Consider the following 17,044-nt stretch of genomic DNA (forward strand, 5'->3'; position numbering starts at 1 on the left):
ATGAGTTCGATAACACCATGCAGTTTTTAATAAAGAATAGTTATCTCGTTCATTCCAAAAGCCAATATTAGTTTAGTTTGATTTTTATTGATATTAGGCAGCTAGAGATTGGAGAACTGAATTTGAAAAGCATGAACTTTTCCCCAGAGAAAGAACCTTGAATGTTGCTCTTATTAGGAAAAGACAGGGGAACTCTTTTCCATTAAAAATTTTTTTGGCACTGCAGAGTTGGAGAATGAATCATATCCAAACTTGCCTCATTTGCCCTTGCTCTCTCCCCTTGCCTTTAATAGGCAGAATATGGCAAAACCTAGCTCAAGATGTTTTCTGATTTATAGTTTCAAAAGAAATTGATACAGTGGTAATCAAAAGTGAAGAATGTAAACATCAGTAATTGGTCTTGGTTGATTCTAACTATTGGCCAATCTAACCAAAGTTCATAGTTTATGGTCAGTCCTCCAGTAGTATCTCACTATACCAGGGCTGTCAAACTCATGTCCCACGGGCCAGATGCATCACGTGCTAGCCATGCCCACACCTGGTTTAGTGAAGGGAGGAAAAGTCATGATATATCATGTGATGATGCCATGATGATGCGAGTTTGACAGCCCTGCACTATAACATCTTCTACATGCAAACCATAGATTTGTGTTAGAACCCAACTGAGGTCAATGAAGAACAACAGTTATTTTAAAAAAATAGTTGAAAGCTTTAAAAGTTTACTGGCTAGTCAGATGTGTGAATTATTTTTTTAAAAAAATACGTTTGAATTCTATATTTGAAATTTATGTGAACTTCATTAGACTTTCTGATGGGTTGTCTAACTACTGTCTTCCAAGTTCTCAGATTACTTACTATTTGAGACAGATACTACAATCTCATAAGCAGAATGGTTTGTAGGGTTATAATGTTATGCATGCATTTTTAAACAGACCTGGCATATTTGGGATGTATAAATCAAAGTGATCAGTGGGTGGTTATCAATGGTTAGGGTTGTCTGCATCTTGCTGCTGACATTTAGTTGTGTGCTTGCTTGTTTGCATCTACTTTATAGTAGACCTAGCCTTAAAAGTATTTTTAAATCTGCAGAACCATCTTCTATGTAAATATGGATGCAATCAAGTTGTTAATTTATTATCAGCAGTCAGTTTCCAGTTTATTCTTTTAGAAGTTAATTCCCAACACATAAATTTAGATATAGCTGACTGTGGCCATCTCATCAAATCCCCAGATACCAGAAGCTGCTTTCATCTCATTGTCCAAAGGAGACTTTTAAATAAATGTTAAAAAGTGATGTTTATTCTGTTTTTCTATCTAAAAAAATATACTCTTCTGGCAATTCTATCCTTATCTTGTCAGTAATTCTTGATGGATAAAATGAAAAGCTTTCTTGAATTGTGTGAAAGTAATCAATTCTCGATCACCTCTAGCTGATCCAGATGAATGCTTGAGAATAGGTTTTCTAATCAGGAGGGGAATGGTCTTAACAAGAATTTGGCAATCAGCAGTAGTCAGTGGTATTGGCCTGCCTTAAAGCTGCCACCAAAGATTTCCTGTTTACTTATTCAAGAACTGTTGTAATTAATGTTTCTCTCATTCCTTTGGCAAGGCAGCTCTTATTGAGGACTCATAATGTCTCTTGCACGCAGTGGAGCTCAGCAGATTCTAGAAAGATTTACTAAAGCTTGCAAATCCCCCAAATTTTAAGACTGCTCTTCACACTCAAATTACATTTTGTTTTGAATTATGCAAAGCTCTGCCATTATGAAACTGCACAAACACACACACACACACTCTACTTTAGAAAAAAAAAGAGAGAAAAAAGTTTTGACTGTTCTTCAGGTGACATCTCTCTTTAATTCTGTGACGTTGCAGGTATCTGCCATCCAATGTGTATGCATGGTGGGAGATGCACCAGGCCCAATGTTTGTGACTGCCCATTTGGCTGGAAAGGAAAGCATTGTAGTATACGTGAGTATATACGTGATTCAAATATACTATTTGTTGTTCGTTCAAGTGCACCAGCACAAATGGTAATCTGCTTTAAAGCTAATTATTTAGTTTGGCTGTTTTTGGAACTTTGAAAGGGGTTATGTTTTGGTCAGTGGTGGGCTGCAACTGGTTTAACAACCGGTTCTGCGAGTGTGTGCTTTGCACGCACAGTGTTCCAAATACAGCAATTTGAAGTTCAGCTGCTTACCTTCTAGGGCAGCACCTAGAAGGTGAAACAACTAAGTAAAACAACTGAGGCATGAAAATCAGCTGTGCTGTCTGAATCAGGTGAGCCAGAAAGATGGAAATAGAGGATAGGGCAGGCCCAGGTGGCTGGGGCCAGCTGATGGTCGGAACTACCGGTTCTTTAGAACCTGTCTGAACCGGCAGTAGCCCACCACTGGTTTTCGTCATTCAAATCAGTACAACATTTTAGGCTTCCCAGTGTAACCATAAAAGTCCTTCATTTCTGTCTGGCAAAAACTGTCAGCCTTTTAGGCAACTTTTAAAGTTGGTTATTCCTGTAGGCCTAGGGACTCCAGAGATGCATGAATTAGTGCGGTAGCTCTGCTATTTTTAACTGTCCTTGCCTAAAAGATTGTTTACATGGTAAACAAGGCTACTTTACAACCACTATGCCACTCAGCGTCCTACAAAGGGCACTGATCTGATTAAAGCACCATTTAATAACCTCATGTTCAGTCTGAAATTAATGGGTTACTCTGTTAATCACTCAATCAATTAAGGATTTCAGACTTAATAGAAAATGAAAATTTAATGACTAGGGAATCTGCCTTTGGAGCAAATCCATGATGAAACTAGAAGTCAGAGTAGCAGAGATTAAGGGGGGAACTTGCTAATCATGGACATTTCGGAATGCTAATTGCCTCATGAAGAATGCTCATTAAGCTCTTTTGAGATCAAGCTATTTTGAAAATAATTGTAGGAAGCAAAGATGACATATCACTCACTAAAGTGACTTAAAACTCACGGGTCATCATAAAGATCTTATTTTCTCTCTCCACCTTTATTTTCTTTTTCAGCTGTGTGTCTACCCAGCTGCACGAATGGGGGTGAATGCATAGGGCCTAATGTTTGCCAGTGCTCAGGAGGATGGGCAGGCCTCGTATGCCAAATTCGTAAGTAGTTTTTTGGGTATGGCTATCTTTTCTCTTTGCTTTTTGTCTCTGTTTAAAAAGTTGTTCCAACTATGGATGGATGCAATTTTACTTTCTTCCATGTTTTGCTTTCTTCCATATTTTGCTTTCTTCCATATTGTTTGAGAAAGAAGATAAAGTTATGTTCATATTGTTTATGATAAAATGGAAATATGGCTAAGTTTTTAAAAAGCACATTTTGATAACAGAGTAAGCCAGATTTCATAGATACCACTGCTTCCAGAATTGATAAGACTATGCCATTTTGCATTACAGCTGTTAAAAGATGAGGATCTAGTAGGAAAAAAGAAGTGGTAATGCCAGCTCAGTGTCATAAAGATGGTTAATTAGATGGGGTTTGAAATTCAGCAGTTCAACAGCTAAACATTCAAAGCCATGATGAATGAATTTGTCTGTTTGGCCTTGTCTTCTATCATCATCATCAATCATTGTAAACTACTTCAGGATTTCTTCTAATGGGAAACAGTGTGAAAATGTTTTAAACAAACAAATAATATAATTATATTATTTATATTTTGTTTCTGGATTAATGTTCAAGTTTTGATAACTCCTTGTCAAAAATGAATTACACATTTTTTACTATTTCATCCTTCCAATTAATAATTACTAAATAAGAAAAAATATTAGGGTGCGTAAGAATCTTTTAGGATCCACATTTTTAAGAAAATGGAATTGACTAACCCGGCTGTAGGTTTTAGGTGATTCCAGCTTATTGGGTTTTACATTCAAGACTTGATTGAGAAGTTTGAGACACTGGTTTGAAATGAAAGCTATCTTTGTATAAATCTGTAGAACTTGGAAATGTTAAATTATGCCACACTAGTCTTGTTTAGATTATTATTAGTGAATGTATAAGGAAGAGAATAGTGTGTGGCCTCTATCTTTGAACCCACTACAGAGGATGGCAAATGATACATTTATTCTCATGTTCACTTGGATCAATTTGCTTTCCTTATCAACAAAGTCTGGAGTCATTCAATTGGTTATGCATGTCCAATTGATAAATACGTTTTGTCTTGCATCAGTAAATACATTCCATTTAATGTGCTTTAATTATATATTAAACTTCTCTGGCACTTAACTTTGTTGCTTATTACTATTGTTGTATGTACATTGAGAGCTTATGCACCGGAGACAAATTCCTTGTGTGTCTAATCACAGGAGAATTCTATTCTATTTATTTGCAATAGCGATATTAGTATGTTGTTCTGTAAGGATAGCTTTTTTTATTTTCTTCACATGTTCCTCTGACACAGGGGTCTTCAAACTTGACAGCTTTAAGACTTGTGGATTTCAACTCCCAGAATTACTCCTCAAGTCATGTTAGCTCAGGAATTCTGGGAGTTGAAGTTTTAAAGTTGCCAAGTTTGAAGATCCTTGCCCTAACATATGGATCAACAAAGCATGCATGTAAAGCAAACATATAGCAGTCCCAATAGAAGACTGCTTTATTGCTTTAAGATATTACTTGATGATACCCTATCACCTTTAAGAGCCATAGTGGTGCATTGGTTAGAATGCAGTGTTGCAGGCTAATTCTGCTGATTGCTAGCCATTCGATTCTCACCAGGTCAAAGTTGACTCAGCCTTCTATCCTTCTGAGGACCTAGATTGTTGCTGACTTTGTAAAGCACTTAGAGAGTGCTATAAAGGACTGTGAAGGGGCATATAAGTTTAAGTGCTATTGCTATTTCTCTGTACTTGCCATTCTTTTCATTAGAATAATAATATATTATTCATACAACAATTTCTTTAAAAAAAATTAAAGGTATGAACTAAAAATACAAAGTGAGATGGAAAGGAAAACCTATCTTATATTTTATACTTATCAATTGTCTCTGCTATAATATGGACAATACTAGAGATTACTGTAAAGTATCGCAGAATCTGCCATAGTAAAACATATTGCTGGATTTTTTAATCATTAGAAAATTTTGTTTTCTCTAAAACAGATCACATTTCTGGCAACTGTTCCTCAACATCTGGAATGAGATGACTTTTCTAATTTCTTAATTATAATTATTTGTGCTGCCCCTCCTCTATGTTTGATACAACTACAATTCCTGATAGTCAAATCCCAAAGCTCTGGTATATTAACATTAATTAACTTCTTTAATATTTAAAGATTTTCCCATAAATTTACTAATATACATAATATATGAGTAATATACTACATAATAATTCTATATATTAGTAATACCAATGTACAGAAAGATGGCAAATGACCAGATGACCATATCATATAGGTGAAAAAACACCATTTTTTTTTTTACAAAGTAATAGAACGTATCTATTAGGGCTCCGAGAAAGCAAATAAGATTTATTTCAATTTACCTTATGACAAGTATGCTTTCCAAAATACTGCACAACTTTATAAAATTAGGCAAAGGAATTGAGTACTGATCTAAAGTTCCCAAAATATCATCAATATACAGGAATAATTTGTACACTATCATTGCAATACCCTGAATATCTAAAGATTCCTTTACCATAGAGGTTCAAAAATCAAATTAACTAGCAAAAGAGAGAAAATGGACAGCCCTTCCATATATCACATTGCAAGTGAAAAAAGTTTAAATTCATTCAGTTGGTTATTACTTTGGCAAAAGGTGGCAGATAACAAATCAAATTAAATATAGATGACAAAGTTCTGTGGAAAACCGTATTTAATCATCACTTCTTTTAAAAAATGTAATCCAAACTGTTATGTCTTGGGGACCGGTTGGGGTTTCCAATCAGTTCCGTTCTTTAAGCGGGAGCACGAGCAGCTCCCATTGGCTGGCTCCGTTTGACAGTCGGCTATAAAAGCCGGCTGTCGGGCTGAGCCAGTTGTCGTTCGCTAGCCAGGTCTGCCTGTTAGTAAGCAGACGCGACGACCCTTTATTCCTTGAATAAAGCTTGTTCCACTTATGCTCTGGTCTAAGCCTCTCATTACTTCGATCTACAACACTGGCGATGAGGATGGGATCGGAAGGCTAGCCAGAAGCACTCAAAGAGAGCTGAAGTCATGGAATAACAAGCGCTGAATCACAGCCGTATCGCTCACAAGGAGCTCAGGCTCAGATCGCTGCCGCCCCAGAGAGAAAGTCACGAGCATTGTAGCCGCTCGAATTAGAATGCTACAGCAAGTGAAAGTCGGGCGCTGAAGCCGCAGCCGCCCGCGCTCGCAAAGGAGCGCCCAATTAAGTCACGAGCGTTGTAGCCGCTCGAGTTAGAACGCTACAGCTAGTGAAAGTCGGGCGCTGAAGCTGCAGCCGCCCGCGCTCGCAAAGGAGCGCCAAATTCAAACCGCTGTCGTTTGAATTCAGCCACTCAAGCGAAGTTCGGCACTGTAGCCCACAGTCGCCAACGCTCTCTAGGGAGCGCGAAATTTGAACTACTGTCAGTTACAGCGCTTTAGCCACAGCCGCCAAATGCTCGCAGAGAGCGCGAAATACGAACTGCCTCCTCGAGGCTGGAATCACTGAGCAAGTTAAGGGCGCTGCAGCCACAGCCGCCAACGCTCCCGGTTAGCAATAAGACAGGGCCACGCACACCCAGTGAGACAAACCAGTCTGCCAAGAGACTGAGTGATCCATAATGAATGTCAATTCGGCATTCCCACCATTCAAACCTGATGAAGAAAAATGGGATTCGTACAGGAATCGCTTTAACCATTTTATTGATGCCATCGGATTGGCTGATGCTACGGAGCAGAGGAAGAAATCATACTTCCTCAGCTACTGCGGGGCTGCAGTCTACGACACCGCCACAGCTCTATTGGCACCACGTGAGATCAAGAATGTTCCATGGTCTGAGCTGCTGGAAACACTTTCCAACCATTATTCACCGAAACCGTCCCAGATCGCTAGACGTTTCGCATTCAGAATGAGGAAGCAAGCCGAGGGGGAAACCATCAACCAATACATGGCCGCCCTGAGGACAGCAGCTCTTCACTGTGAGTTTAAGAACTATCTGGACGACATGCTGCTCGATCAACTCGTCTGTGGGGTAAGAGATCTTAGGCTCCAAAGACGGCTGCTGGCCAGGAAAGATTTGAACCTGCCCCAGGCCGTTGAGGAAGCCTTAGCTGCTGAACTCTCAACCCAGTCTGCAGCTGAGATCCAGGGCACCACACCCAAGCCCAGCACTTCCTCCATACACTCTGAAGAAGTGGTGAGCGAAGATGACCCTACTGAATACTCTGACATCCATTGCCTCAAGCCGGTGAGACAGTCGCAGGTAGGAACCAGGCAGAGAAACAACAGCGGCCTGAAACAGACTCTTCTGTGCCTGACCTGTGGAGGTTCCCATGCCCGGGCATCTTGCAGGTTCAAAAACGCCAGCTGCCACAACTGTCACAAGAAAGGCCACCTCGCAAGAGTCTGCCAAGCAGCGCGTGTTTTTCCACAAAAATCTCCGTCTTCTCCTGGTTCCCAAAGGCAAGTAGAGAGCTGCTATACTTGCTACCACGCTAATCACACGTTTCATACCCCCAATAAAATAACACTTTCTGTCTCCTTAGAAGGTAAACCCTGCCGCATGGAGGTGGACACGGGGTCAGCGCTCTCAATCATCTCCTGGGACACGCTTAAGGAGATCCAGCCCAGGCTGGCTAGGAAGCAACTACAAAGGTGCAGCCTCACCCTGAGAGACTACCAAGGAAAGAACATCCCTGTCCTCGGGAAAGGCAAGTTCCTAGTCCAATTCAAAACCTTTAAAGGCCATCTGCCTTTGGTGGTTGTTAACGGTGCCCTCCCTAGTCTTTTGGGGTTGGATTGGTTCCCCTCTCTTGGCCTTAGTGTAACGGGGGTCCATGCTGTCTCAACTTCCGATACTGACTCCTTATTCTCAGACTACGCTGACATTTTTAGTAGCAAGTTAGGCTGTTATAATGGCACGCCCATTTCCTTCTCAGTAGACCCCCAGGCAACTCCCATCTGCCTAAAACCACGTAGGGTACCATTCGCCATCTGCCCAAAATTGGACGTGGAACTAGACAAACTCCTCAAACAGAGGGTGATTGAACCCACTGATTTCACCAAATGGGAGACCCCCATAGTCACCCCACTTAAAAAAGACGGTAATTTGAGAATTTGTGCTGATTACAAGACATCAATAAACCGTTATTTACAGGTTAGCGCATATCCTGTTCCAGTTATTCAGCACCTATTGCACACATTCGAACCCGGCAACATTTTCGCCAAACTGGACATGTCACAAGCGTACCAACAGTTTCCTGTTGACAATCAAACAGCTGACTTGCAGACAATAGTAACACACAGAGGAGCATTCAGGTGTAAACGTCTCCAGTTTGGCATAAGTGTAGCCCCAGGTATTTTTCAATCGCTGATGGAGCGTATACTCCAAGGCCTCCCTGGTGTAGTGCCATACTTCGATGACATTTTGGTCTCAGCCAGAGACAGACCCCAGCTCATCCAGAGGGTCAGAGCAGTGTTAGAGAAGTTCAGGCAGCATGGCCTCAAACTAAAATGGGAGAAGTGTGCCATCGCCACTAGACAGGTGGACTTTCTAGGATACAGGCTAGACGCCTCAGGCATCCACCCGGTGGAATCTAAAGTCAAGGCAATCCATGAGGCGCCCACGCCCACCAACAAAGCCGAGTTGCAAGCCTTCCTGGGTTTATTGAACTTCTATGCTTCGTTCCTCCCACACAAAGCCTCGGTCGCGGAACCACTGCACAGGCTTTTAGATAAAAACTCACCATGGCATTGGGGACATAAGGAAAACCATGCATCCGAAGCAGTAAAGTCCCTACTCACCTCTGAGGCTGTCTTAATTCAATTTGACCAGCACCTCCCCCTCGTACTTGCTGCAGACGCATCCCCTTTTGGGATAGGAGCTGTCTTAAGCCACAGACTTCCCAATGGCTCCGAAGCTCCAATTGCCTTCTTTTCATGAACCCTCTCGGCGACTGAGCATAATTACGGCCAAATTGATAAGGAGGCCCTGGCTGCAGTAGCAGCAGTCAAAAAATTCCACGAATTCCTGTTCGGACACCATTTTGAACTAGTAACAGACCACAAGCCTCTTCTGGGCCTGTTATCCGGGGACAAGCAAACCCCCCAGGTGTTGTCCCCCAGGATGACCAGATGGACCTTGTTCCTGGTGGCTTACTCATACAAACTGGTCTATCGTCCTGGGAAAAATCTGAGCCATGCAGATGCCCTCAGCCGCTGCCCCTTGCCAGCACCAGTCGAGGACCCAGCTCCCGTACATGCTATTTTCGAGATCAACGAGCTCAAACTGCCAGTGACTGCCGATGACATCGCTGCCCATTCAAAAGCGGACAAAACAATCGCCCAGGTTCTGGACTGGGTGGGGAGGGGGTGGCCGGAAACTAACTATTCAGTTGATTTCACCCCATTTAAAACTCGCCAGCAGGAGCTATCCAAGCTGCAGGGATGCCTGTTGTGGGGTACCAGAGTCGTCATCCCAACCACCCTTCACACTTCCATCCTGAAGGTGCTGCACGAGGGCCACCCAGGCATCGTGCAGATGAAGGCGTTGGCTCGCAGTTACGTCTGGTGGCCAGGCATGGACGACCAGATTGCCAAGTGGGTAAGCTCATGTCAGGAATCCAGGGCAGCCCCGCCAGCCGCCACTCCCACCAGGTGGGAAAGTGCCAATGCCCCATGGTCAAGGCTTCACATCGACCTAGCCGGGCCAATGCAAGGCAAGACCTTCTTAGTGGTCGTAGACTCGTACTTTAAGTGGATCGATGTGGCATTACTTCCGACGACCACCACTCAAGCAGTTGCCAAAGCACTGACTCGTTTTTTCGTGACTCATGGACTTCCTGACACCCTGGTCTCCGACAACGGCCCCCAGTTCACTTCAAGTGAATTTAGCAGGTATGTCACCAATCTGGGCATCAGACACGTCCTCATGGCCCCCTTTCACCCTTCTAGCAACGGGCTGGTGGAGAGGGCAGTCAGATCAGCTAAGGAGGCTCTGGCCCGGTTCGGCCAAGAGGACTGGCACTCTAAATTGTCTCGTTTCCTCCTGAGCCAGCATACCACACCGTGCATGGTTACGAACAAATCCCCGGCCGAACTGCTAATGGGGAGACGCCTGAGGACCACTTTAGACAGGCTACACCCCCACTACTGCCCAGGCACCCCTTTGGGGTCTGATAGTCTGGCCAGGGATTTCGCATTACAGGACCTGGTGTTTGCCAGGAACTACGCGGGGGACCCACTGTGGGTGCCGGGGAAGGTCGTGGCTGTCACAGGTCCAAGATCTTATCGGGTCCAGCTAGAAGACGGTCGTGTATGGCGGAGGCACCTGGACCAGTTGCGGAGACGACGAAGCAGCCTGACCACCCCAGATCCGTCGCCACCGGACAGCCCTCAGGTTCAGCACCCAGGTCCAGCCGAGAACTCCCAGGGAGACCAGCCGCCTCCAACGGAGCAGAGGGAGCAGGCAGTAGACCGGGACTGCCAGCCGGAGACGCCACCGTCTCCCCCCAGCGATGGCATCCACCATTCGGGCAAAGACTATTCTCCAACCCAGCCCGAAGGCAGAGACTTTCCCCGGGGTCCAGATCCTGCACCGAGCCAAGCTCGCCACCCTATGTACTCTGACCAGGACTCCATGAACTTGTCATCACCCAATGACTCTCCCGAGTTACGTCGCTCTGGTCGCCAACACAGACCACCGGCGTATCTCAAGGACTATACATGTTCCCATCTAGGGGGAAGGGGTGTTATGTCTTGGGGACCGGTTGGGGTTTCCAATCAGGTCCGTTCTTTAAGCGGGAGCACGAGCAGCTCCCATTGGCTGGCTCCGTTTGACAGTCGGCTATAAAAGCCGGCTGTCGGGCTGAGCCAGTTGTCGTTCGCTAGCCAGGTCTGCCTGTTAGTAAGCAGACGCGACGACCCTTTATTCCTTGAATAAAGCTTGTTCCACTTATGCTCTGGTCTAAGCCTCTCATTACTTCGATCTACAACACAAACCAAATCAAAAGGGTTTTTTTCCCTGCATCTAAAGATACTAATACTGCAGAGTCCATTCTATCCCCAGAATGAATTAAATTAGTAGAACTTTTTATAACTTAAGTAGAGAGTTAAAATGGCAGAGTTTATCAAAAAGGTATCAGTTAATTTACAGTTTCTAACCATTATATCTAGTAATAACTGTAAATTAACTGATGTCTTTTTTATAAACCTTGCCATTCTAACACTCTACTTAAGCTGCACATCCTCAGCAAAGATTTTCTTTTTCCAAAAAGCTCCACTAATTTCATTTACATACCACAAATTGTGTACCATTTCTCAAAACCAGTTTCACAAAGGATATGGCTAAAATCTTTACTCCAGTTTTTTTTCCTTTTCCTTTTCTCAATCAAAAGTATATGGTTCTTTCTTTTGTTGTATGGACACAATTTTAAGCGGTAATTTTATAGTATAATGTCATGCTTGTCTATTTGGAAGTAAGGCCTGTTAAGTACAGTGAGACTTACTGCTAGCTCCAATTTTAATTTGAAGAACTTTCTTCAATGTGCCCTGGGTAAACAGTCTTACTTATGGATACTCAGAAAATAAGCCCTATTAAATTCAACCAGTCTTTCTCTGAAGTCAGATTTCACAGCTTTAATGGCATGATAGGAATTTTAAGCATAAGCAGGGAAAAGTCAGTTCTTTCTTCCATTTTACTCTCATAAGTCAAATCAAGTAAAACATGCTTACAATTTGTTATGTTGGATGGATAACATAACATTATGCAGAAAAGACATAGAGAATTCATGAGCATCTACATTGCTGACCAAGATAATTATTCTGTTGAAAATAAAGGACAGAATACCAATAAGAATCCCAACATATTTTTTTTTTACTTTCTGCTGCTACCTTATCTTGGACTGAATTATCTTAATAATTCCTCATATTGTTTGATACAATGAATATTACTGGCTGAGAAATCCTGTGAAAGCAGTGTATGGCAATGCATACAAAAAGTTTAATTTGAAATTGTTAAAGCAGGCACATCTTTTTTCCCCCATTCTTGCATGGCTGCTTCTGGCTGATTCCACTTGGGCTAGCCAAAATGGTTGTGCATGCACCCACAAAAATAGCCAGAGGTAACTTCCAAAGAAGCTGCATGAACCTGAAGAAAGATGCCATTAATTTAACATATCAAAGAGATAGACTTTGCATATCCTCCTATGTGTCCTGAAGCACCTTTTTCAAAAGGATTTTCATAGTCTTGAAATATACAGTACAGATTTTCATAGTCCTGAAATATACATCTCTTATACTCAGTGAATTAAATACTTTCATGGCTCCAATAATTAGCCCCCAAATTTACTTATGAAAATTCACCTTCTGAAAACCGCTTTGATTGAAATGAGTTTGTTAAAAAGCTTGCAATGCAGTCAGGAGAGGAAGCAAAAGAAAAGTCATCCTTACTAACAATATGTGCTCCAGTTTTCACCTTCTCTGTCACAGGACACATTTTCAGGAAGATTAAGTATTTTAAGTTGAGCATGATCATTATCGCTCTATCTTGAACAATCAGAATAGTTGCTATACAAAATAACAAAATCACAACCGTAAAAACAACAAGGTTAGAAAAGAGAGGAAAACTAATCTAAGCAAAGTGAATCATCCAAATATTGGCTAAAAGAGCGAACTGTGGACAAAGACCATGAAAAATAGAACAGACTAGCTCTTTTAAAGTTTTTAAAAATTAAATGCCCCAAATCTTCATTTCACTGTTTTTGTTAGTTTGATACAGTATGATTTCTCCTGAAGCTTAAGGCAACTTCATCTTCTCCTTACAAGAAAAATCCTAACTATAAGGTGGCATGAGCTGACAGAAAGAAATGGTCCAAAAACTTTCAGTGTATTGGCCCAGGTAGACATAAAATTGGTCTAACCAGTCTTAGGAACACCTGTACATAGGAGTGTCAAGTTTATGGTCCTCTAAGTCATTTTTTGTGACCTACAGCAGTAGTTTAATTGTTCACCACATATGTATATCTTGATGGCCCACAGAGAAATATCTTCTGTTTCAGTGGTGGGATTCAATTTTTTTTTTCTACTGGTTCTGTGGGCATGGCTTAGTGGGTATGGCTTGGTGGGCGTGGCAGGGGAAGGTTACTGCAAAATCCCCATTTCCTCCCTACCCTACTAACCTGCTTTCCAGCTCCGTTCTCCTGTGCAGGACAACAAAAGAAGACCCGGCTGATCAGCTGGGACTCAGGAGGCAGAGAATAGATGGGGGTGGGGGCCAGTCAGAGGTGCTATTTGCTGGTTCTCTGAACTATTCAAAATTTCCACTACCAGTTCTCCAGAACTGGTCAGAACCTGCTGAATACCATCTCTGTTCTGTTTGTTTCACTTCAGGAACCATTAAATATCCAAAAAGATATTTTTCAAAGAAAGGGATTTTCTGGACCACAAGAAGATATTTTTGTTATGCCACTTATACTGATCTCTTAATCTAGGAATCACTGTGTAATATGCAGCTGTAGAGAACATTGAATCCACTCTTATATTTGAAACATCTTATAAAGTTATTAAAATAATGAATAATCAGACATTCTGCTCATTAACCTCAGTGCCTGTACACCGATTAATATCTACTGCAACATAATGTTATGTATGCTAACTATTTCATTTGCCCCGTAGGAACATCTTACTTTCATTCACATGTCAAACTAGTAGGTTTATAATTTTCTAAGTCACCTTCCCCTGTTCTGCCCCCTTTGGTATACCTCATTCTAGATTTTCTCTTCATTTCTTTGAAGTAAAACGTTCAGCAATGATAGTCATTTACATTAAAGTTAATGTTCTTGCCAGCACAAGGGGAAGTCTTTTTATTGGTTCTAATTTCAGCATAAGAAGCTTGGCTTCATATATATATGTAGTTCTGACAAAGACAAAGACTATATTATATATATATATATATATATATATATATATATATATATATATATATATATATATATATATATATATATATATATATATATTATAATATAGTCTTTGTCAGAACTACATAGTAAAATGTCTGTTTCACTCCAGGGTTTAAGGTTACTTGTAAATACATTTCTGAAAAATTCATCAAGGGTATCCCTTTGACTATATTATGTGCTTAATTTTAATTTTCTTTTGAAAATTTTAAATTGTCCTCCCAATAATATAGATAGAAGTACATTCCCTCTTTTAGCATAACCCGAATCCAATGTTGAATAATCCCCCAATATGCATTTTAAAGCACACTTTATTATGTTTTATTGACATATAAATAAAGCTTCTTTTACCCCACTCTTCTGTAGTTAGTGTTTCCATTTCAAATGTAATGTGACCCTACCCTGTTTCTCCAACAGTATGGCCTCCCCCAATAGGAAGTCCCAGCATGTTTTATAGGCATGAAATGAAATTAAGCCCCTCCCCCCCAAATTAAGGCCTATATTAAAACATGCAAAATGGGGAATGGTGGGGGGCTTGCCGTTAGGAAGTACTTTTGTTGCACACCCAGATATGGTGCTGCCTGCGTTGACCCCGATACGAAGTGCCCCACCAATGCCAAGGTCAACATCCAAGCCATTGCTGCCCGCCCGCCTGAAGATGCGGGGGGTGGGATTAAGTCACCCCCAAAAAGATAGCCTAGCCATTTTTTCAGGGCTCAAAAAAAAAAGACCCAGCCTTATTATATGAGAAACACGGTATCTGAAGCAGCAAATTGAGCCAAACCCGCACCTATTGCTGTCTTTATCGACCAACACGTCCAGTGGAAAAAATCTCTCTCAGTCAGTTATTCCCAAGTAGAAAAGAAAAAAGAAAGAATGAGCAAAGAAAAAAACTTAGTTCACCTGATTTTCTTCTTCACCACTTCTCCACTTACTCATGCATAACACAACTACTCAGTCTTTTCACTTCTTTGTGTGTAAAAACAATCAGCCTTAACAACTGATAGTAATTGCAATTCAACATCATGATTACAATTTTTGTAAACTATAATTCAGTAATGACCCATCACATCTCTGTTCCAGAAATTATCAGCAGCATACACACACATACACACACACACACACACACACACACACACACACACACATCACTGAAACATCAGCTCCTGAAATCCAATTAAAATAGTAATAGGACATGAGGATTCTTCTTGGAGTAGTGCCTTATAATTTTTGGCTGCTCTCTTTTTTGTGTGCCAAAACAGTGTCAAAAGAGCACACGCTGCTAATTAGGAAGAAAGGGGAGCTGGCTTATAATCAGCAGTCCTGTTGCATTAACTTTTATGAAGGCAGGAAATAGCTAGATTCTAGCAAAATACTGCTGAAATTGGAATAAGGGTCAATTCCATAAATCATATTTACAACCTTAATATAGCAATATATTTTTAGATGTCTGAAAACAGCTTGCCAACATTGCTTTCATTAGTAAATAAATTATATATCCAAATGAGCTTGGAAAGGCAAACTGAATTAGCGAAGAAAATGTCATCATCCTGTTTGTTTATTTTAATTGACTGATAATAGTGTAGGCTTTTCAAAGGATTATTTATTACATTACATTACATTATTTTAAGCCAGATACATTAAAGGTAATCAACCATGAGAGAAAAGAGGGCAATTTATTTCTTACCAGAAAAGTCTGGAATCTGGCTTTGCTGCAGATTCATTGAAGTGGGGAAAAAAGAAATAAATTACAAATCGGGCTGGAGGTTCCCTATTTGCTGAGATCTTGTGAAATTTGCTGCAGCCAATCAGAAGCAGCGCTAGAGCAAAATACAGAGTGTGTATTCCTTTTTTGCCTTTGGGCCAGCTCAAGGTAGAAAGGCCAGAGCATCCTCGCTGGTTCCTGCTATCCTCTTTGCATTCCTTTTATTTTTTTTCTTCAGCTGCTCAGAACTCAGATGCAAATGCAATGGGCGGACGCAATGGACGTGCTACATTTGGCAAGGCCTTCGAATCCGAGAAACAAAAGTGATGAACCTTCATCTCTCTCTATCTTCCAACTCCAAGCCTAGAGAATGAAGTGGAGTAGATGGTTGGCTTTGCAACAGCACTTCTTAAGTTTTGAGTGCTTATTGAGGGCAGCAGCGGAAGGGCTGTGCAATCCAGCTTGAAGTGCTCTCGCATTGTTTGACCCAGCACTAGGAAAGAGAACAATTTCTTGCAGCAGTTCCATTTTAAGACTTCAATCCCTTTTTTTTTTTTTAAGTTTCTGCTGCTTTCAGCTACTCCCTCAGTCTCTACTTCTTTTATTTTGTAATCATGCTATTGAGAAATGTTGATGTAAAGAATACTTTTTTATATATAGAAATGATGACCTGCTTTCTCTTTTCAGCTCAGAGACAGAGAAGCCAAATAGATGCTTTAAGGTCAAAACATCTACAGATATTAGTGTAGAAGCAGACCAAGTGGGTATAAGTTCCTTCCAACTATGAGGTAGATGGTGCAACAGTTTGCTTGTAGATACCCTAATGAAATCCAAGCAAACTCCATGTCACCTTCAACTCTATCGAGCTGAGATGAAAACATGTTGTATGCTTGCCCAATTTCAGTTTCCCCATGCCTCAAAACCCGGTGTGCAAACTCATTGTTGTCAGGAGACAGACTCTATTGGGAGAGATAAGTGAAGAACACCTGGAGTACATAACCCCAGCAGGATGATTTGAGGTGCGAAGGTCATCCCAGCTGTTCTGCTAATGCAAACAGGCACCTCTACTGCACAGCAGTGATATAGGGCAATGCTGCACGCACATCATTTTAATGACAATGGCAAAGACATCACTTCATACTATGTGGGAGAGGGCAATTGCAGGATGGCACGCCTGTAATTTAATAAATGTGAAATTATTTGGCCATATATTGCTAGGTGATAGGCTGCTCAGGTCAAGTGACACCCAAGATA

The 17,044-nt window shown here is 41.4% G+C and overlaps 1 protein-coding gene across 1 annotated transcript in view; it reads left to right on the top strand.

Moving 5' to 3' along the window:
• The window catches only part of VWDE (von Willebrand factor D and EGF domains), a 200,146-nt gene that overhangs the window by 165,962 nt on the left and 17,140 nt on the right, over positions 1–17,044 (top strand). The window contains exons 30-31 of the mRNA XM_087925528.1: positions 1,876–1,971; positions 3,036–3,131. Of these exons, the coding sequence (XP_087781654.1) occupies positions 1,876–1,971; positions 3,036–3,131 (192 nt within the window). The remainder of the gene's footprint in view (positions 1–1,875; positions 1,972–3,035; positions 3,132–17,044) is intronic.

Source organism: Pseudonaja textilis, chromosome 1, assembly GCF_049901715.1.
Source record: "Pseudonaja textilis isolate UNSWEBS1 chromosome 1, rPseTex1.2, whole genome shotgun sequence".
Taxonomy (NCBI): Eukaryota; Metazoa; Chordata; class Lepidosauria; order Squamata; family Elapidae; genus Pseudonaja; species Pseudonaja textilis.